We start from the raw sequence: 22,183 nt of genomic DNA on the forward strand, positions 1-22,183 counted from the left end.
ACCTCCTAGCAAATTGTGCCCATAAAACCTCCTTCCCTGAAACTGTTACCGAACCAAGTTCATGTGCCAGACACACAGTGAGGTCAACAATACTGACACGTCAGACTCCGGAGCAGAGAAGGGTTTATTGCAGGGCCATGCAAGGAGATGGGTGTCTTGTGCCCCCAAAACAGCCAAAGCATTTTTAAAGGCCAAGTGAGGGAGGGGGTGTGGCTGGTTGTTGCACATTTTGTGTAGGAATCCCTTGTTCTTGCAGTTTCTCCACAAAGGTCAGGTCACGATGTTCCTGTAAACCTCCAACTAGAACAACGTTATTCTTTGTTCTGCAACTTTTTATCTCTGTATGAATGGAAAAGTGGTGTCCCCTTAAAGGTCAGAGCCTTGAGCACTGGCTCTCCTGTATATTTCAGGCTGCAGGCAACATTCTTAAATCAAAGTAACAGCAACAGAATACAAAGGTTAAAGTGGAAGAAACAGCCCCACTATGGAGTCAGGCTTGTTCTCCCTCTTACAGCCCTATACGAAACATTTCTCTGCTCCAGACGCGCCCACGGTTTGGTTTGTTAGGCCTCACCCTGCGTGGGGCACATGAGCCAAGCTGGACAACAGGAAGACCAAGGTCTGTTGTGACGCTGACTCCGGTGTCCACTCCTTCACGGGAGGACCTCAGGTCTCAGCCAAACACAACCTGGAGAGTCCATCCCGGGTCCTAACGCTGTGATCCCTGTGTCCCAACCCGGCACGGTCCTGATCTTACGACGGAACATCCAGCGTCCAGGGTGTTGGCAAAGCCGGAGCCCAGGGCCCACCGACTGCAGGGCAAGCCCCACCCCACCCACCGCACCGCTACCGCGCCCTTTCGCCGGCACCGAGACTACAAGTCCCAGCATGCAGCGCGGCCCCTTCCAGCTGGCTCTCGCTCCCCGTCTCTCTCGCCCCAGGACTCTCCCGCCCACGCTCGCGTCCGCGGAGGGCGTGGCGCCCGTAGCCTCCGCGCACTGACGTCGGCGCGCCGACGTGACGTGCTGACGCGGCGCTCTGGGCGCCTCCGCCCTCCCGGGCTCCAGTCCGGCGGCGGGAGGCTTAGGGCGGCGCTTCGGTTTGTGGGAGCCGCCGTGGTGTGAAGGCGCGAGGCCGGTGAGAAGGGCCGGGCCTTGTAGTCTCCTTCTCCGGGTCTGCGGCTCCCCGTCCCAGATGGACAGGGTGTGCGCCGTGTTCGGAGGCTCCCGGGGCATCGGCAAGGCGGTGGCCCGCTTGATGGCCCAGAGAGGCTACCGACTGGCCATCGTCGCCCGGAATCTGCAGGGGGCCAGAGCCGCGGCCGGGGACCTGGGCGGTGGGTACCGACCGGGGGCGCCCCGCCTCCGCGCGGCGAATGTGAACAGCGGCCGGTGCGGGTCCGAGAAGCCGTCGTGGGCGCCCTCCTCCCCGGGCCGGTCACGCTCACCGTGTGGGGCGCGGCGCAGTGCGTGCCGCAGGTGCGGCGCCGTCTGGCGAGGGTTGCCGACGCGCCTGCGTGTTCTTGCGCGTTGGTACGTGTGCGCATGCGCAGGCAGTGCCGGCCCAGGACGTCTGCGGCCCTTCCAGTCCAGGTTGTACCCGGTCTGCTTTCCTGTGCCCAAGGCACTGACGTTACTACGGTGCTTTGGTGACCATCACCAAGGGACAATGAGATTTGTTCCGCCAGATTCCTTGTCATTGCACTTAAACTCCATTTACCCCCGTTTATTAGGAATGGATTGCCAGTTTCTCTGCGAATTTCAGTTTCTGGAGGGTAGGGAGACCGGGTGCTGTGACGGTCCGAGCTCGCAGCTGTTGTTGAGGTAGTAGGCGGGCCGGGAGCAGGGGCACCGGCTTCACCGTCGGGGGCGGGGGGGGGCACCTTTACAGGAATGTCACCGACGGCTTCATCGAAGTGATTACGTGGGCCGGTGGTACGTTATGGACCAGAGAGCATCTCAGCCATGCTTCTTGCTCAGATTCAAAGGGGCGAGAACGTGGGGGTCCTTCTGGGTCACCCCACACCATCAATGTTGGCTGGACAGGATGAAATCTGCTGGTTGGGTTTCAGGGGTTGTGGGTCCAGCCTGTCTTCAGGTAAGAGCCGAGAGAGAGGCAGATGCTCTGGGGCCTTGCATTTCCTTGAATTACGTCGTCCATGAGTGACTGACTGGTTTTCACCCAGAGAGTATCACTTCCCGGATGACCTACTGTCTTCGAATGTGTAAGGAGATAATTTTAATGTTAATGTATTAGGCAAGGTTAGCCAGAAGAGAAACAATTGTTTAGTTTTTTAAAAAATCTACAGTTTAGAATGTTAAAAAGGTGTATTATAAAATAAAGAATGCTTTCTTTGAAGTGTAATTTTTTTGGTATTTAAACACTTCAAAAAAAGTGGATATGTTTAAAAAGCAGGCAAGAGTTGTTTTTAGTAAAAAAGTTTTAGCATTTTTTTTTAACAGCTTCCTGCTTTGTCTTATCTCTCCTAATAGTCAGGCTTGAACAATAGTCATTATAATATATGTGACATAGTTAAACAAACAGAAAAATCCTAGAGTTTATTTCAGGGCCAGGAAACCAATTCATCAAAACCGAATTAGACGTTCAGTTTCAAAAAAAAGGAATATAAAACAGAGAAAACTGTTGAATTGCATAGCATGGGGTCAGTGTCAAAGCTATAAATATTGTTAGATGATCATACAAAGTACTTTATTTCTTGTTACCCACCTGCCCCCATCCAGTTTATTAGACTGATCTCCACAAAATCAGGAATCGGGGACATAATCATGTTTTATCTCATGTTCTGGATAGAACAGATCTAGCTCATAGTAGATGCTTGACAAATGTGTATTGAATCATTTTTAAATTCAAGTTATACTTTATTAGTAATTCTGATCTAATTTTGTTGTATAGGAGATCATTTGGCGTTGAGCTGTGATGTTGCCAAAGAACATGATGTTCAAAATACATTTGAAGAGATAGAGAAGAACTTAGGTCGAGTTAATTTCTTGGTAAATGCAGCTGGAATTAACAGGTTGGTCACAAAGTTAAGTACATTTCTATATGTCTTTTTTTCCTTCTATGTCTTTGAATAATATGAATTAACATATTAATTAACTTGTTTTACTTCTCATTGGAAGAAAAACTATGTATTTTGAAACTTGATCTGTCAGTCCACACACTTTTCATTCTTTTATATTGAGATTATAGTAAGGGTACACTTCGGTTTTAACATTGTAATCACCACCCATATTGAGCTGCAGAACTTTTCCAGAACCCCAGCAGTTTCTTCCCAATTATTACTTCCTTATAGGTAACCATGGTCCTGACCTCTGCTACCATATATGTTTTCTCAGTTAATATTAATGGAATCAGAGTGGGTATTCTTTTTTTTTTTTAATGAATTTAGGACAGAATATTTAGAATAATATAAAAATTTACTTTCTAAGCAAGGCATAGTGTGGCAGTTACTTCATTCAAGCTATTTTGGCCACATGGCCCTACTTTGAGCAGTTAGGGGTATGTGCCCCTCTACCTGAGCGGGGCCAGGGCCTGTCCTTCAAGGGGTCCTTTCTGGCTTATCAGTTGTTATTTTAGTGCCTCAAACCAAGTTTAAAATGTGCTCTCTAGGTGTTCTAGCTCAAATATAAAGCACTTCTTGTATTCTGCATTCAGGGAAAATGTTACATATTTTTTGACTTTTTAATTTGTTTTGTTTTATCCCAATTTTAAATTACATGGTTTTTGTTTTTTTGGTAGGGATAATCTCTTAGTAAGGACAAATGCCGAAGATATGCTATCTCAGCTTCATACTAACCTCTTGGGCTCCATGCTGACCTGTAGAGCTGCCGTGAAGACAATGATTAAACAGCAGACAGGGTCCATTGTGAATGTGGGTGAGTCTGACCTCTGTGGATTTATTATTATCTCACGTACCATAAGAAAGTTATCAAGTAATTTGGAACATATTTACTTGTGAAACTTGGACGGAATGTATCTTTATTATCTGTAGAAAAAGGGTTAGATTAACTGATTAATCGGTAAAACAGGAATCACCCATTTACATCCTTCTAGTGGTCAAGCAGGTGTTATATGAGTGACACCACCAGGTATTGGGAAAGTGACTGCACGAGCCAGGTAATACATGACAAAAGGTACCCAGTGGGGAATGGCTCAGATCCAGCAGGTCGTTGCTGTGCACAAACATGGTGCAGTTTGGCCAGCTATTTGGATTTTTTTAAGAGAAATTGGGCATCCAGTTTTTTTTTTTAACTTTTAAAAATATTTATTTATTTATTTATATTTGGCTGTGTTGGGTCTTTGTTGCTGCGTGCAGGCTTTCGTTGTGGTAAGTGGGGGCTACTCTTCGTTGTGGCGCACAGGCTTCTCACTGTGGTGGCTTCTCTTGTTGTGGCTCACGGGCTCTAGGCGCGCGGGCTTCAGTAGTTGTGGGTCACGGGCTCTAGAGCACAGGCTCAGTAGTTGTGGTGCACAGGCTCAGTAGTTGTGGCTCACGGGCTCTAGGCACACAGGCTTCGGTAGTTGTGGCGCACGGGCTTAGTTGCTCTGCGGCATGTGGGATCTTCCCGGACCAGGGCTTGAGCCCATGTCCCCTGCATTGGCAGGTGGATTCTTAACCACTGTGCCTCCAGGGAAGTCCGAACATCCTGATTTTTATGTGAAACCGAATTTCCAAACTGGGCAAGAAATTAAAAACTTTTTGATAGTGGGGGCTAAAAAGTGATTTCTACAGTGCTTGCATGGGTCACTAATAAATCTAGTTCAGAGGTCTAAGAGGAGGTTTACTTAAGAGAACAACCTTTTCAGTTTTTTAGGGTGATGTAAGTAACTCCTAGACTTCAGTTCACCTACCCACAGGGCAGACAGACTGTAGAATGTGCATATAGACCTTAAAATGCAAAGTGGCTTGAAGTTGTATTTCAGTCTGACAGTTTGGAAATAGCAGCATGCCATCTGCCTTTTAAGTGGTGATACCGTAGGAGGCCACAGAAGGGGGATGCTGCTCTGTTACAGTCAGTGACCCTGTTCTTTCTAATGCAGGAGATGTCTTTCCAAGCCAGAATATAGGGTTGATATATAGGGTTTAAACCAGAATATAAGGGTTTTTAAAGCCAGAATATAGGGTTTTTCTTTTCTGAAAATGAGGAAAGGAAAGAATACTGTGCTAATAAGAAGTAGAACATTTTTGACATTTACCCTTAAAAATGTGAGAGGTCAGTTTTCTTATAAAAGCTTAGTAAATGAGTTGACCTTTGCCTTCTAACACAGCCAGGTATGATTTGGGTTCTTGTGAGCTGGTACACTGGCCTGTATGTTTTACCTGATAAAGTGGGGTGTATTTGTTTAACTCTAAAATATCCCCCTTTTAGATATATATAAAAAGCCCATATCAGTCCTTTGTTTACATGCAAACTTTTAGACTCATGCTGAAAGTAAATAAAAATAGAGTATTGAAAATAAACTAGGGGACTCTTATCACAGAGGGGACTACTTTAAACTGCGAGAAAGTCCATTGTATTTCAGAAGTTATCACTCTGACAGGTGAACTGTAGCATATGGCGTGAAATACAGCTGCTCCAGCCTCATGCTCGGCCTCTCCTCTTAAGCCTGCGTTGTTCTTCCTTTTTTGTGTCTCTCCCTGTTTTTCTTTCTCCCCAAACCCCTTTCTCTCTCCACGTGCGTTTCCTGTGTCTGATGTGTCTTTTCTCTCTTTCTGTGCTTCATATTTCTCTTCCTTTGTCATTAACTGGCATGGGACATCTGACATGGTTAAATATTTTAATATTGGACTTGATTATAATTTGAGAAGTATTTGGAATGTTCTCTTTATCTAAAATTAAATTACTTTCTCAAAAATTTTCTGAGGCTCTTGATTAATTTTTATATCATAAGTACAGGTCACTGGTGGAGAAGATTATTTCCCCAATTTCTCTTCTGCAAGAATTTATTTCCATACAGTTGATACTTGAATTATAAATTATTCTTTCATATTCATATAAATGAAGCCACCCAAGAATCTTTATAGTAGGCGGTACAGGTTAATACATCACTGAAGGTAACTAAATTGCAATTTTACAGATAGTGTGCAATTGAAACTTTGCTAATTTAGATTGATAGTAGTTGAAATTTAGTAAGATTTATCCTCAGATGAACTATTTTTTTTAGGTGGAAATAAATACTTATCTGTGTGGTAGAATCATAAAATCAGCCTTTATCTGACTTTTTTTTCTGGTTTAACCTTTTCCTATTGGAAGCCTTTGTAACTACTGTAGAATTTTCGTCATGTTTGTCCTCCTCAGAGATGAGAATGGGTTCCTCTCACTTAATGGATCCGTTCTCAACCCCTGCCTGGCACTCAGGGTTTCCCGTGAGCTTCTTTTGGATCCTGTTTTCTCTATGTATCTGAGCAGACTCAGACCCTAAGTCTTACTACTCAAATGACAATGGTTAGGATTCCTAATTTTAGCAAAGGACAGGGTAGAATAGTTTGTACTTTGTTTGTTTACTGTAGAGCATCTGAACATTCAGAATAGTAACCCCATTAATTGGTTTGAATTTGCTCTCATTTCTTTTTCCAGGAAGCGTTGTAGGTGTAAAAGGCAGTTCTGGGCAGTCCGTGTACAGCGCCAGTAAAGGCGGGCTAGTTGCGTTCTCACGCGCTCTTGCTAAAGAAGTAGCAAGAAAGAAAATTAGAGTGAATGTAGTTGCGCCAGGTAAGTGGGAACTTCTTTTTTCTCTTAATGTATATGCATCTATGGCTTTTTACGACAACAGTAAAGACTGTTTTTGTGTCTGTAAGTACGTCATCATCATCAGGCACTTCTCAGAGGTGCTGGGACAGGAGCAGGGCACCTGCATTGTTACTCAGTGCTGGAGCAGCGCTGCCCGGGAGGGCATGACCTTGGTTTGACGGGACTCAGGGGGCCGGGATGCTGCATCTGTCCTAAAACCACAAGAGGAACTTCTCATTTAAAGTCAGTTGTATTTAAGTTAAGAACTCTCAAGAGCTGAATGTAAGAATTTCAAGTAAGTGGGCTGGGGAGTGCTGGTAGCCTACACCCTGCAGGTGAACGGGTCCAAGTTGTGTCCCTTTGGAGAATGTTTCCATTTTAATTGTCTTTCTCCTCTTCTTGGGATGTTTCATTGATTTGCTGCTCGCTGGGATACAGTATTTGTTAATTTAGACTTTGTCAGTTTGTCAAAGCAGAACTTTCCAAGTAATGCATCTATTACCTAATGTATTCCATACGTCTAGATTAAAGAAAGAACACAGCTTTATATCTAAAATATCGGAATAGCTCTGTAATACAATGTGCTTTTAATAACAGTGTGAACCAGAGGAGATAATCCAACAAGGCTATGTAGATGATGTCATTTGCACATTTCATGCAGTAATCCCCTACAATAACTGATGTACTGATGACCTCAGAGACACTGCTGGTTCGGTTCCAGGCACTGCAATAGAGTGCATGTCACAATAAAGCGAGTCAACAAACCTGTTGGTTTCCCAGTGCACATATAAGCTATGTTTACACTATGCTGTAGTCTATTAAGTGTGCAGTAACACTATATCTGTAAAAACAGTGTTCATACCTTAATTGAAAAATATTGCTAAAAAATGCTAACCATCATCTGAGCCTTCAAGTCAAGTTGTAGTGCGGACATCAAAGACCACTGATTACAGATACCACAGCAAATACAGTAATAATGAAAAAGTTTGAAATATTTTGAGAATTACCAAAATGTGACACAGAGACATGAAGTGAGCAAATGCTATTGGAAAAATGGCGCCAGTAGACTTGCTTGATCCAGGGTTGCCCAAAACCTTCAACTTGTAAAACACGCAGTGTCTGCAAAGCGCAATAAAACAAGGTCTGCCTGTACTGCAGAAAGCCAGTGTTTGTACAGAGAAAGAATGATCAGAGGTCACATATGTTTGTTTCCAAAATGGAGAAGACACCTTTCACTGGGTGTCACTGTGTCCCAGAGAGCTACCCCGTATTCATGTTAGAATTTCAACACAAAGAAAAATTTGAAGGAGAAAATATATTTTACGCAGACTCGGGGAAGAAACATCTTTTGAAAAGTCACTCTGGGAAGTAGTAGGTTGTAACAGTGATTTTAGCTGTGGTTGCCTCTTTAGTGAGCGAAGGGGGCACTCTGAGGCCTGCTGTGTGATGGTGCGGGGAGCAGGGGTGGCACGTGGTAACAGAAGTGAGGGCACGCACGCCGGCCACTGCAGGTTCTAGCCCGTGTGCGGGAGGTATTCCTCAGAGGAACTCAGGCTACTAAAATCTGACCTGTTTGGGAGTGGCCGACAATGAACGTGGTTAGAGAGGTGGGTATTTAAGGAATCTTCAGGAGTGGAAGTCATGGGGCGGGAGGTGGGGGTGGGGGTGGGGGTGCGCGGGGGTGGGCTCGCAGTAGAGCTGGCCGCCTGTGGAGAATCCATCGGGAACACTGGTGTTCTTGTGAAGCCTGTAGGAAGACCAAGGCAGCAGGGCGCAGGTCACCTGGAAGACAAAGCAAATGTGATGTGGGCTCAGTACCGCAGCAGTCAGAGCCTCCTGAAGAAGGCGAGGGGGGCATTTTATAAAGTGCACCTGTTCCTTTCACTGTGCTGACTTGAGGCACTCCACACGAGTTGAAAATATTGATGGATTAAATAGGACGCAGAGCCAGTTTAGCTTGGTTGGTCTGTTACAGGTAATTGGAAAATATTGAAACAGAATGATGGGAATTATAGTTTAAGTTGCTAAAGGCTAAAGAAATTCTCCAACTTGTGCTAAGACTTTTTAAATAAATTCGAATGTACAACTTAGAGCTGGTTTGTTGCTTTTCAAATTAGTTGCCCCAGTTTGTAACCAAGTTTATTCCATTTGGTAGCCATCTGCACCCATGAACACAGAGCATTCTACAAATGACTGAAGTCCCATTTGAAACTTGGATTTCCACTGTGTGCCGAGTGACCTTCAGGGCAGAAGGGAGAGGGGGTGGAGTGACTGTGGACGCACTCCTTCAAAGCAGAGCTGCAGAACCAGCCTCTGCCTGGACCAGAACAGGCACAGGATTAGGAGGAAAAACTTCTGCTGAAGCGCAATTCAAAAAGGTTTAAATGCCCCAAAGCTCCAGTTTTAAACACACGTCTCCCTTTCTGATGTCCACATGTTTTGAGGCTCCCGGGAGTAACTGAAACAGCCAGCGAGCACGCAGGCGCCAGAAGACAGCACTGTGGGTGCGTGGAGTCCACAGGATGGTGGGGGCAGGTGCAAGCGCTTCAGAGTATGTACGTGAAAACGTATCAGGTGCTCCCAAACCTGAAAGGCAGAGTCTCCGGGACTGTCCTGTCACTCCTGTCGGAATAGGCCAGAACCATTGAGAGTGTGAGTACTAAGTACGGTGCTTCTAAGATGAGTCAGAAACGTACCAGGTAGCGTCCCAAGGTGTATAAACCAGTTAAGCACATATAAAGTTAGTACTGGTCCAGTTAGAAATACAAAATGAGAATTATGGAAGCTGCCTCAAATATCTGGGGTTCCACAAATTTACAAGCAGACCTGTGTAACAAAGTAGACTCTGGTTTTAAGAAAACATTGCAGTTCAGTATTCCAAGCACAGTCTCCGGCCCCAGCGGTAACCTCAGAAATACGTCTCTGGAGAGTAGAACCATTTATATGTTTGTACAAATTTGCAGATAACAAAATAAACAAAAAAGTAGAGAAGACCTGTTGAAGGCTGACGTTTAGTCTGTTTTTTTTTTTGCGAAAGAGTTGACAAGTCCACGAATTGAGCAGGTTGATATCGGGCTGTTGGTTCTCGTGTGAGTGTGTGGCAGTGGAGCCGGTCCCAAGCTGCTCCCTGGAGGTGTAGGCAGAGCTGGGGTGGCTCACAGAGCACGGGGGAGACGAGAGCGTGGCAGCGTGTGAAAGTGTGCACTTCGCCCAGCCCAGATGCATGCCAGAGCGCATGTGCGTGCGCATACACGATTACATATTTGTCAGACAGACACACGTTTGTGTGTTTATCTAAAACAACTATTGATTATGGCTTTTGCTTTATGGAGAAGGAAGCCGTTAATTAGCCTGTGAATTGATACTCATAGAGTAGTTTAGAACCTGAATACTTCTAAAATGATTAGAAATAGTTCTAAAATGATTTAAAAAAGTTCTAAAATGAGTAGTTCTAAAATGATTGCGAAAAAAATCAAGTAATGAACTGGTGCCTAGAAAAAAATTTCTGTACCTTATATTTCATATAAGATATTTTAAAATTTTGCACTGATTATGGGATAATGTTAGATGGACAGGATCTTAGTGATGATTTATTCTAGTCATCTTAACTGTTTAGAAGACTGGGCCCCAAGAGACAGAGTGAGTTGCCCAAGGTTCCACAGCTAGTTTTTGGTGGAACTGTTACAAAAGCTTTATCTTTTGATTGTCAGCTAGTAAGTCTTGAAAATTATGGCCCCTTAAATTTGTTTTATATCATTACAAGATTTAGGTCTTTTTGTTCTTTTGCTATTATGTTCTGTCTAAAATATCTGGAATCTTCCAATTTTATAACTTTTACCTTTACATTATTTGCCTTTTGACAAATTACTAGTTGGTAAAAATCGCCTGGATTAGTTAAGAGACTAATAAAAAGGTGCTAAAACTCAAATCTGCATCATCATTCATTAGCTGGTGTGATAGAAGGTTTGGTTAGTGGATTGTTGAGGACAGTGAGTGTTCTCCTGTGTCTCTGCCAGTCGCCGTGGGACCTTTGACCCAGCTTGCTGTGGGCACTGGGGCTGGCCTGCTGGGGGCTCGTAAGGCCACCCTGGCCGCTCTGCTCCGTGGGCCCTAGAGCTGGTGTTGCGTTTGGCACCGGTGCTGAACCAGCAGGGACCAGGGAATTGTTGGAATGTCCTGGCAGGCCTCTTGGTCTACAGCGTTCCATCGTCCCAATTCATTGTTTAGTCAGCGACCAGCTGAGTTCAAGCATTCCAAATCCATGAACATTTGATAAATGACTTAGATACATTCAGTTTTGGGGGGAAAAAAGGAAAAAAAGAGCATCTCAAAGCTGCATTGTGGTCTTGGCACTGCTTTCTGTGTGTGTGTGCTTTGTGCAGCCTGATTGATTTTCATGTTAGCTGAGTTTAACCATGTGTACAGTAGATGGTTTGGGGCAGCATGTATGTGCTTCTCTCTTTTTTAGGGATTGCAGTAGTGTGGGTGATGAAGAGTTAACTCTAGGTCGCGATGATCTCGAAGCTGGATGGTTTCAGGGTAGTGCAAGTGTTCCTAATCCTGCTTCTAATCACTCAGCAGACTTCCTGAGTGTCTCCTGTATGTGAGCGCTGGCAACGCTCCAAAATTACAGACACGAATAAGCTATTTCTGCCACAAGGAAAGAAGTACAGTGGGAAAGACAGGTGTATAGACAAATAATTACAGTGCCATGTGATGAATGCCAAGCAGGTACCCCTGTGATGCTATGGAAACGCTGGAGAAGGAATGCTTAATTTTGTCAGGGTTAATTAGTTGTCAAGGCAACAGGCTAAATAGTTCAAATCCAGTTTGTATATAAAGGGAAGTTTTATGAGTGTTAGGGATGTGTGTTTGTATAGCCTTTCCTAAAGATCTTACTTTCTAGTGCAGTTTACACTGAAGGAAAGAAAAATCCTGTTGCTAAAAAATGTGGACACTGAGTAGGGTGACCTTTATTATCTTGGCTGTAGTGTAATATATTATATTGGCTGCGCTATAAGCATCGTATGAACATGCTTCACTAATTAGAAGCAAAGTACAAGTTGAAATGGTAGCATTAAATCGAGTCTATGGGTTATTAACTTTATTTTAGATAGTAATTTCTACTAGATTCTTCAGATCCTTTAACGGAGTTGATAAACATCAGAATTGATATGTTTATTTTTAATGTTAGTTTTCCTCGTCACCTGCAAATGGAGTTTCCAATTAAGTTAAAAACAGTTAAAAAGCAAATCATAATAGGAAAAACAAGGGACAAGCACAATAATCAATTAGGCTATCATTTGCTGCCTAATATTTTAAACTTTTTAAAGATGAATTAGTTGCTAAGTTTTGGTATTACATTAACTATAAATTTCTCATCATGGATAAATGTTACTGATTGGAAAATATTGAATATGAGAAACAGAATATTTGATAAATTGAAACTATATTGGATACAGTGCTTTTTTTTTTTTCTTTTGCGGTACGCGGGCCTCTCACTGTTGTGGCCTCTCCCGTTGCGGAGCACAGGCTCTGGACGCGCAGGCTCAGCGGCCATGGCTCACGGGCCCAGCCGCTCCGTGGCATGTGGAATCCTCCTGGACCGGGGCATGAACCCGTGTCCCCTGCATCGGCAGGCAGACTCTCAACCACTGCGCCCCCAGGGAAGCCCAATACATTGCTTTTAAAAATGTGTTTTCAATAGATAACACAAACATGTACAAAATTCAAAAGTACAAAAAGGCATAGAGTGAAAAGTGAGTCTTCTCTAGCCATTCAGTTCCTTCCTCAGAGGCAACCAACCACAGTCAGCTAGTTCTCTCTGTATTTCATGTATGTCAGTAAAGCATATATATATATATATATAGTCGACTGGAAAAAAAAAAGCACAACCTAAAAATTGAGAATTAGGTTTTATTTGGCAGACTTTCTGAGGGCTTAAGCCTGGGAGGCAGCCTCTCAGACAGCTCCGAGGGGCTGCTCCCAAGAGGTAAGGGGGAGCCAGGATGTAGAGGAGTTGTTGCAACAAAGGCCAGGTAATTGGAACATCAAAAGATGACTGTTAAATAAAGAAAACCAGACATCTCAAGTTAAGGAATTTAGCGCTTTTCTATGTATGGGAAGATGCAAGAGTCTGGGCTCACTGAAATCATTCCTTTGATGTGCACCTCAGCTCTCTGGGGCCAGTGTCGTGTGCTTTCCTATCTTTCCCATCCTGAGTCCCCTCAGGGCTCACCGTTGGGGGCAGCTGTAGTGGCTTGATGGCTGCAACAGCCTTTGTTTACTTTTTTTTTTTTTGGCGCCGAGGCTTGTGGGATCTCAGTCCCCAGACCAGGGATTGAACCCATGGCCCCTGCAGTGGAAGCACAGAGTCCTAACCACTGGACCACCACTTTGTTTACTGATATGGCAGGCAGCGTTTTTCATTCACAATACATATTTTTAAGAAAACACAAATTGATCATACTATTCACAATGTTCTGTACCTTGCTTTACTCATAGAACAATCTATTCTGGAGTTGATTCCATATAGAGAACTGCTTCACTTTTTAAAATAACAGCTCTGTGGAAATATAACTCACGTACCTCATCATTCACCCATGTAAAATGTCCAATTCAGTGGGTTTAGTGTAGTCACAGAATTGTTCCATCATCACCCTGATACATTTGAGAACATCGTATTTTCATCATCCCAAAAGAAATCCTGTAGCCGTGAGCATTCACTCCCCATTTCCCTCCAGTCTCCCCAGCCTTTAGCACCCACTCATCTACTTTCTGTCCCTGTCATACGAAGTGTGGTCTTTTGTGACTGCTTCCCTATTTTTAATGGCTGAGTTAAAAGACAATAATGTCTGTTTTATGGGTGCACTGTAATTCATTTAACCTGTGCCTCTCATTGGGCACTTCGGTTGTTTCTGATCTTTTGCTGGTCCGACTAGTAATGCAGTGACAGTACTTGTAAATGATTTATTTTGCACATGTGTCAGTATATATATGAGTGTCGTCTTGGGACTGAACCTGCCAGGGCTCAAAGGGTACGTGCCCTTAACATCTGGACAGATGGTACAGCAGTCATGTGTTTCTACAGGGCACCCTAAGTGTTTTGCGCCCTCTCCTCCCTTCTTTTAGTTGCAGAGCCTTTATGTTTACTCCTGGGACAAAGTCTTGCTGGCAGATGCTTGCAGAGGCTTGCAGCTACTTAAAACAGATACTGCTTTAGGTGCTGTTGTGTGCTGTTCAGTGTGGTGTTGATTTTTTACGCTGCTTCCCTGTACACTTTTACAAGTGTAATATTAGAACATACACATTCGTTCTGGTTAAAATCTTGGTCTGGATTTTGGCAACAGCCTTGTTTTATCTCCCTAAAAAAGTGTCTTGGATTATTTTAATTCCTTCTAGGTCCTAGGAACTTAGAGAATGGACATCTAAGCAGAGAGCCGTATTAGACAGTGCATATCCCACAGTTGGTAGTACTGGTGTCTAAAACTGGCTAAAGTCCTGGCGTCTTATTTAAATATGAGCTCTCTGCTGTATATCAAAATATTCAAAACTAAAATAGTGACCAAGTCATATGGAAGTGAGATGCTGTTTATTTATACTCTATAGGTAGCCAAAAATGGGTCAAGGAAGTACATTTCCTTGGGAGCTGACCAAATATAAGCTCTCACTGGACGAGAACCACACACTTGCTTTTCTGAGAAAGGGTATCCTGTTCCTAAAGAGCTCCTACCTCTCGGAAGTGTACTGAGCGTGCCATCACCGATGTGGAACTGCAGCAGCGGTGTCCTGTTCTGTTGGCCGAGCGCCTGGTGCTCAGTTATCTCTCCGGCTTAAGGAGTGACAGCTTTGCAGCCCGCCGAAGCCTCTGACTCCCATAGGTGATCCACAGTGACGCCATCTGTGGGCAGTGGCACCAACTGGGAGTTTGTAATTTTTACAACCCAGCTTGAAAGGTGTTGTAAATATATATGTAGTAAAGTGAGTAGTAAAGTGAAATTTCCAGAGCTTTATAAATAAAGTGGGAGGATGCTGTGGGAGAGCATCCTCTGGGGCCGAGGAGAGATCATAAATTGGGAAACAACACAAGCACAGAAACGGGTGTGTGCAATGTTTACAAACGACTAATATCTCTGCTCAGGTCCCACGAGATTTGGTAGAGAGTCTAGGAGACTTTATATGCAGTGCCCTGGTTGTGGATATATTTATAATTCAGGATCATGTAATTCATGAGCTGTAGCATAAAATGATAGTGAAATTTGGTAGAGCCTGGACTACTTTATCACTAGAGACTAGCTTCATGTTTTTCTTGGATTTCTGATAAATTAGGGGACGATATATATGAATTTGAAGAAGCTGCAGATAGAGTTTTAGTTGTAGTAAAACCGCTCTGCGTGAGACTAGTGGTGGATACATGATGAGATGCATTCGTCGGAACATAGACCTGTCCAACCCAAAGGGCTTCCCCTGGGGTAAACCATGACTTCATTTAATAGCATATGAGTGTTGGTTCACCAGATGCGGTGTGCTAAGGCAGGGTGTTAATAATTGGGGGGTGCAGGGGGAAGGCAGTGTTTTATGAGGTATGTGGGGACTCCCTCCACTTTCTGATCAGTTTTTTTGTAAACCTAAAGCTGCTCTAAAAAATAAAGTCTATTAATTTAAGAAGAAAAAAAAAAGCTGCTGACAGTGAGAGGACGGTGCTTGCGTTTGGGACAGGTTCCTGCTCTCTGTATCCGACATCATGGTCCAGGAGGAGAAGCCAGCGTTGGGGATGGCTTCTCTCCCTCTCAGCCTGGCCTCCGCCCCCCACTGCACTTTTAGGCTTTCAGTTCAGAGTCCAGCGCTGGCCGGCAGCTGTGCTGTGAGGCCTGTCCGTCCAGCTGTCCGTTCCCAGTGGGAGAGGCCCTGGAACTCCCCCTGTGAAATGACGCCCTGATCCTCCACTTGGTGGGAGCAGTCGAGGGAGAGCCGGCCCGCGGGGTGGGGGCCCGAGCAGCCTGACGCTGTGCTGGACCCGCGGGCTCCGCTCTCTCCTTGACAGATCTGAGCCCTCACGGACATGAGTCCAGGCCGTGGTGTCGGACGAGGCCTGTCTCCTGTCAGAAGCATGCGTGTCAGTCTGTCTGCCGCGGTGGCTGGCTCCCGTGGCTGGCTCTGGAGGACCGGGTCTGTCCCACGGCCGCACCTCTGTGGCAGAGGCCTGCCTTCTCGCCGTTTCACTGCCTGAATCTCCCTTCCTGTCTGCAGTCTGCCTTCCCGCACCTCGCGCCCTGTTCCAGATCTGCCTTTTTCCCAGGGTGAAAACACTTCTTGGTGGCCTCTCACAGACCGTGTGGCCTTACATTCCCCCAGAAGCTGGGCACCTCAGTTCCCTTCAGCACAGCCTGAGTAACGACCCGGATGAGCATCCACCGGTGCTTGCTGAACAGGAGCTCTTCCAGCCACGCGGCTGCAGTGTAAGAACTGGGGGCCTTTGAGGGGAAATACGACGACCCGTGACGAGGCATACCTTCATCCTGGAGTCGTAGCTATGTAGAGCTGAAGTCTGCCATTCTCAGTCTACTGCCCCTGTTTTACGAGACAGGAGCAGCCTGCAGTTTAGATGGTGTGTGCTGCCCAGCTGTTAGCTTGCAGAGTACAGCAGAGCGGGGGACGGAAGCTAGTGGGGGGTGTCCTCACCCAGTGCCCTGCTTGCCACGAAATGCCACCTCTGAGAAGATGTCAGCAGAGCCACTTAGAAGTTGAGCTAACCAGTAGTCACGAGGTCTTTCTTGCAGCGCGTCTTTACTGTAGTTTATTAAGGTCTGTTTTATTTTTTAAGATTAAAATGCATCATTGATTTTCTGCCGAGGGTTGAGAGTTAGTGGGGAAATATTTTATGCCAATTTTGCTAGAATTCAAAATAACCTTAGAGTAAATAATTGTATCATGAACTCTTTGAGAAGATGACCTGGATATTTAAATGTTAGATTCGTGATTTATTCAGTCGACGTTGTAGGCATGTGGAGTGCGTTCTCTTCCTGATTCACTTTCTGAGGCACCTTTGACCCTGAAGTGTGTCCAGAGACTTCGGATCCGGGAGCCCTGCGACCCTGCTTGTTGGGTAGCCGCAGCCCGTGCAGTACTTGGATCTTCCTGTAGGTGGAGCTCCGCTCACAGCGCACCCATGACGCGGTTTCATCACAGCTGTACTTTGCCTTCTTTTTTTAAGTCTAAATGATGAGTAGCGTACAGAATACTGATTATAGAAGTTATTGGTAATATGTATTCATATGTATCAGACTAATCTCACAAGATTTCCTTAATAGATATGCAGTTCTTCTGTTCTGTGAACCATTTACAACTGGAACTCCATATATTATGTCACTTTAACTACAGCTCTTGCTACTTGAGAACATGTTCTCTGCAAACCTTATTGCACACAGCACTGCCGTGTTAACTTTAAAAATTATCTGTGTATACTTGCATCAGGATTGGATAATTCCATTAGGTTTTTTTTCTTATAGGAACATTGGAAATACTGGTCTTTCTAATCATCAGCTATCTTAGATATAGCACATGAAACTAATTTTTGTCAGAACTGCCAAATCAGGTCATGTGACCATGTTTGTGATGCTTTCCTTCCCTCTACTCCCCCACTCCACCCCAATCAAGTGAAAATTAATCACTTGTGTGGTTCTTTGTGTTCACCTCTATCAGGATATTCACCCAAGTTCCTTTTGTTATAATTAGGGGTGCAAGTGAGTGTTTCCTCCCTAGGTTACAGGTTCGTTAAGGAATGGAATTTTTATTCATGTTTATATCTATCCAATCATATTGTGCTACGAGTTGGGTCAAATATTTTAGTGTTCAGTAAATGTTCATTGGGTTAAATTGAATAAAAATTGAGTACTTGGGTACTGATTGCTAGCAAAACTCTGTATTTCCTAAACAAGGTTTATTAATCATCTCAAATTTTCAGCAGCGAATTTATTTTTTTTGAAATTGAGCAAGTGTCTTAGTGTCTGCCCTTTTCAACCAAATGAGCAAACATTTCTCTTTCAGGATTTGTTCATACAGATATGACGAAAGACTTGAAAGAAGAACATTTAAAGAAAAACATCCCTCTTGGGAGGTTTGGAGACCCCATTGATGTGGCCCATGCAGTCGTGTTTCTTTTAGAGTCTCCGTACATTACAGGGCACGTCCTGGTGGTGGACGGAGGCTTGCAGCTCACCATGTAGCCGACTGATACAGCTATTATTAGAGTCAAGGGTACACACTGTTATACCTGCATTTGCTAATCAAACCTACTGATGCTACAAATGTTGATTTCCATCTTTATGTGAATATGTCTGTAGAGGACAGTATGTGACCAGCCGTGCTTTCTAAATGACACGTACCTTCCAGGCTGCAGCAGTGTTACTGTGTAGTCGCCCCTCGGTACCCACAGGGATCTGCCCTAGGAGCCCCAGTCTTCAGATGCTCCGGTCCCTTACATACCGCAGCCTGCATAGTATTTGCATATAACCTACGTATACTTTAAATTATCTTTAGATTATGCATAATACCTAACACAGTGTCAATGCTGTGTAAATAATTGAAGTACAGTGGAAATGCAGTGTATTTTTGGAATTTGTGGAATTTTTTTTTCAATATTTTCTATCTGTGATTGGTTGAATATGGATGTGGAAGTCATGGATGCAGAGGGCTGACTGTATAGGCATTTTGCAAGTGATATAAACAGATGTTATCTTAATTTATACATTTTGTGGCAAAAGTGGGAAAAATTATGTGGTCTAATTGTCATTAGTTGTTTCATTGTATCAGGCTGAATACTCCAGAAGTTAACCCTGGAGGCCATTGCCAAAGTAAGAGTATTTACAGGGCATGGGTAGCTGTCAATACCTTAGCAGCCCTGCTGGAGTTAAACATTGTATCCCTTTTTCCCCTCGGACAGTCATTTGATTTACAGGTTGAAAATGAATGTGGAGTTTGGTTTCTTTGAGCTCCTCCTTGAGCCACTGGGCACAATAAACTGCAAGTGCAGGTGTGGACGGTTGACCCATCCTGTGGAAATTCTCAAAGATAGTGAGAGTTAACCCTTACTGTTTTAATACCTGGTACAGTTGTGAGCTGCATAGATCTCATCAACTTAGGAAGTGGAAGTGTTTTGTTTTTTTAAATGCACAAAAATAGTTTAGCAGGCTACTTAAAAACAGCAATAATAATATTCTTGCCTGACATTTTAGAAAACTAATAATTATGAACAACCATAAATAAGTAAATGTGCAGTAACAGTGAGTTAAATGTCTTTACAAGGAACAGGTTAAGCATTAGTCTTAAAAGAAGATGTTTGCCTGAGATTAGAGATGAAGACACAAACTGAGTGAAAACATCAGATGACGTCTACTTTGCGTTGAACTGTTTTGTGGGGAATACTGTGATCATTTTAAATGTCACTGGATTCATGTTGATTTTTATAATTTGTCATTTTAAAATATTTTAAATATTTATTGCACCTTAAACAGCAATCTTTTTACAGTTTTATTGGAGCCGAAATGATTTTATGTAAACAGATTTAATTTTGTATTGAAAGTCAGTGCAAACGTATTAATAGGATATATTAAATAAATGCAGAGTAATAAAAGTAAAATAACAAAGTCAAATCTGTGTTCCAAATCAAGATTCCTGATTCCTTAAAATTCTTTTGCACTGATCTTCAAAATAGCCTTCTTTACTTCGAGAAGTCTGTTTAGGACGTGAGCAAGCCAGTTAAGTTACTATTGTAACCGGACGGTCTGCTCACCGCAGACACGGCGGTGCACAGACCGCGCTCAGGCGTGCACAGTGCCCGGCACTCGCAGGGAAGCAGCGGTCGGGGCGGTGTACGGCGTCCTGCGCACGGAGCACGCGCTTCTCCAGCGCCGCCTGCCCGCAGGCCTTGCTGGGCGGCCACGGGCCAGCGCGCTTCTCAGACTCCCGTGTTCCAGACCCCGTGGGGCCTCCTCGGCTGGTGGTCGGCAAGGAAGCAGGTGTCACTGGAACGAATAGCGCTGAGGTGTGGCTTACGGATGGATTTAACCTTCAATTGTGTATATTCACACGTCAAGACATGACCCCTTTTGAAGCGTCCACCCGCTCCCGCCCACATCGAACTTCTGTAAGGTGGAGCGAGGCCTTAAACAGGTGCAGCCAGCCGCCCCCGCCCCGCAGGTGACGTCTCCATCAGCTCTCACCGCCTGGGTGGGACGTGTTTCGTGCTCTCATCCTGGCGCTGAAATGGGTTGCCAGCTGTTGCTCATATTCAGAGATTCAAGAACTTCAGCGAATTCTTAACAAGATAACTCAGCTGCAGCTCTTACATGGCTCTTAGGAGCCTGCAATCCAGTCTGTGTTGAGTACTTGTTAGGAAGTGGTTTATGGTTAAAGCCAGTGTTAACATGTTTGCATGGGACGTTTTTAAATTTGTGCTTTTCATATTTTTTTCATATTCAGTTTTTTAAAAAATAAATTTATTTTTGGTTGCATTGGGTCTTTGTTGTTATTCGCGGGCTTTCTCTAGTTGCAGCAAGCGGGGGCTACTCTTCGTTGTGGTGCGCGGGCTTCTCATTGCAGTGGCTTCTCGTTGCAGAGCACGGGCTCTAGGCGCCTGGGCTTCAGTAGTTGTGGCACGAGGGCTCAGTAGTTGTGGCTCGCGGGCTCTAGAGCACAGGCTCAGTAGTTGTGGTGCACGGGCTTAGTTCCTCCGTGGCATGTGGGATCTTCCTGGACCAGGGCTCGAACCCGTGTCCCCTGCATTGACAGGCGGATTCCCAACCACTGTGCCACCAGGGAAGCCCCCATGTTCAGTTTATAAGAGGGTTTTAAACTGCTTTCTAAGAGAGAATTATATGTTGTAAATTTCGGGGCAGTAATTTATGTGAAGAAGATGATTTAATGTGTATGTTTCTGTTATCTGGAATAAAGGGAGAAGATTACTCTGGACATTCAAGAGTTATGCCTTATATTGCTGAAACATTTTTCCAAGCTTTTTAGATGGAAGTATGTGTAAGTTGAAAGTCCTACCACTGCCCTAACTTGACAAACATACTACAAAGTATTTAATAATTTTTAAGTTTCTTTTATATTAATTTTATCTTTCAATTACATTGCAAGCTCCTGAGGGTAGAAACCATACAGTGTTTTCATTCTTTTCATTTTAGTTAAATAACTCCGTAAATGTTGGTTGAATACCTACTAAGTGTCTTGTACATCTTTTGATCCCTCCACCTTACCCACTCAGCTCTGAGAACATCTGGTACATTCCAGAACTACACTGATAAATCCTTTTATATGTTTTGATTCAAGGTCAACAGTCATTAATTACATTGTGCTATAGTGGAGGGAGGGGTGGGTCATTGAAATATTAATACATCTGTTCCCTCAGTACACATCCTGGAATATTCTGTGACTCCTTTTTTTGGCCATTTATCTCTGATGCTTACTTTCAATTTATAACTGAATTTGAAATGCTAAGCCAATCAACTATTTTCTCTTAGGCAACATGACTGACTTGGAGGAATTACCACCAGTTTAATTTGGAACCCTTGGACTAATAATCCAAATGGGGGTGCTATTGGTATCACCTGGAGAATATTTTTCCCCCCAAATTTAAACACAAGTCAGGAGCCCTGTCCCTGGGAGTTTTGCTATGGGTAGGGCGGGGTGAGGAAAATGTGGAGGTGCCTTTTAGGAAAAGTTTTCAGTGATGCACAATGTTAATTACTTCATTAAATAAGTATTATGCATTCATTCCTACTGCACACCAGACACTGCTAGTCATGGGAGGTATAGTGGAAACGAACCCTGGTTCCCTGGAGCCCACAGGCTAATTGGTTTGCGCCGTGGGCAAGCGGACCTTAAACCATCACCAAACGTCGGATTACAGCTGAGGTGAGCACGGGAAGCGCGGGGAGCTCTTGTTGCCACTGAACCCTCTTGCTCTTGCTGGGGGTTTGAGCTGCCTTGGAAGGTCAGGAGGGGCTTCTCTGGGGCAGGATAGTTGAACTAAAAGTGAAGCCTTCGTTCAGAGGGAGCAGCGCGTAGTGCTACTCCGGGGAGAGGGAAGATGCCGAGTTCGATTTTAACCAGGCTGAGTTGAGGTGTCTTGCCGATACCTAAGAGGAGACCTCAAATACGCATGCGTGAGGACCTCCTGGGGTTGGGGGCCGTGGGGGCAAAGGGCGCACGGTGACTCGCCTCCGCGTGAACGGTAATTAAGGAGTGAAGAGCGTGCCCAGGTGAGATCGCGGAGTGAGGAGCTGACGCTGGCAATTGTAGATCCGTGTAGCACCTGACAGGTGCCGCGTACAGTCCTCAGGGAGGGAGGGAGAGAGGGAGGGGCCGGGGGAGAGCCTGAGACGCGCTGGTCGGCGGTGGGTGGGAAGAAAGAGACGCCGGTCCTCATG

At 44.5% G+C, this 22,183-nt stretch overlaps 1 protein-coding gene across 4 annotated transcripts; it reads left to right on the top strand.

Moving 5' to 3' along the window:
• The first annotated feature begins 1,022 nt into the window (after window positions 1–1,022).
• On the top strand, window positions 1,023–22,056 carry CBR4 (carbonyl reductase 4). 4 transcript variants are annotated; one of them, XM_067745406.1, is made up of 6 exons: window positions 1,028–1,336; window positions 2,914–3,034; window positions 3,760–3,896; window positions 6,600–6,734; window positions 20,703–20,783; window positions 21,545–22,056. In XM_067745406.1, the coding sequence occupies exons 1-5, from the start codon at window positions 1,195–1,197 to the stop codon at window positions 20,747–20,749; spliced, it is 582 nt and encodes a 193-aa protein (XP_067601507.1). In that variant the 5' UTR covers window positions 1,028–1,194; the 3' UTR covers window positions 20,750–20,783; window positions 21,545–22,056. The 4 variants fall into 4 exon arrangements, with proteins under 4 accessions (XP_067601505.1, XP_067601507.1, XP_067601508.1 ...); XM_067745404.1 differs by lacking the exons at window positions 20,703–20,783; window positions 21,545–22,056 and adding an exon at window positions 6,821–8,391 and having other exon boundaries at window positions 1,023–1,336; XM_067745407.1 differs by lacking the exons at window positions 20,703–20,783; window positions 21,545–22,056 and adding an exon at window positions 8,908–12,253.
• Window positions 22,057–22,183: the final 127 nt, after the last annotated feature.

This window comes from Pseudorca crassidens, chromosome 7 (assembly GCF_039906515.1).
Source record: "Pseudorca crassidens isolate mPseCra1 chromosome 7, mPseCra1.hap1, whole genome shotgun sequence".
In the NCBI taxonomy this organism is placed as follows: Eukaryota; Metazoa; Chordata; class Mammalia; order Artiodactyla; family Delphinidae; genus Pseudorca; species Pseudorca crassidens.

Excerpts from the sequence above, each read along its gene's own strand:
- CBR4 (XM_067745404.1), top strand. The coding sequence starts at position 1,195 with ATGGACAGGGTGTGCGCCGTGTTCGGAGGCTCCCGGGGCATCGGCAAG. Across the intron at positions 1,337-2,913 it reads CGCGGCCGGGGACCTGGGCG|GAGATCATTTGGCGTTGAGC; the intron begins GTGGGTACCGAC and ends TTTGTTGTATAG. Across the intron at positions 3,035-3,759 it reads AATGCAGCTGGAATTAACAG|GGATAATCTCTTAGTAAGGA; the intron begins GTTGGTCACAAA and ends TTTTTTTGGTAG.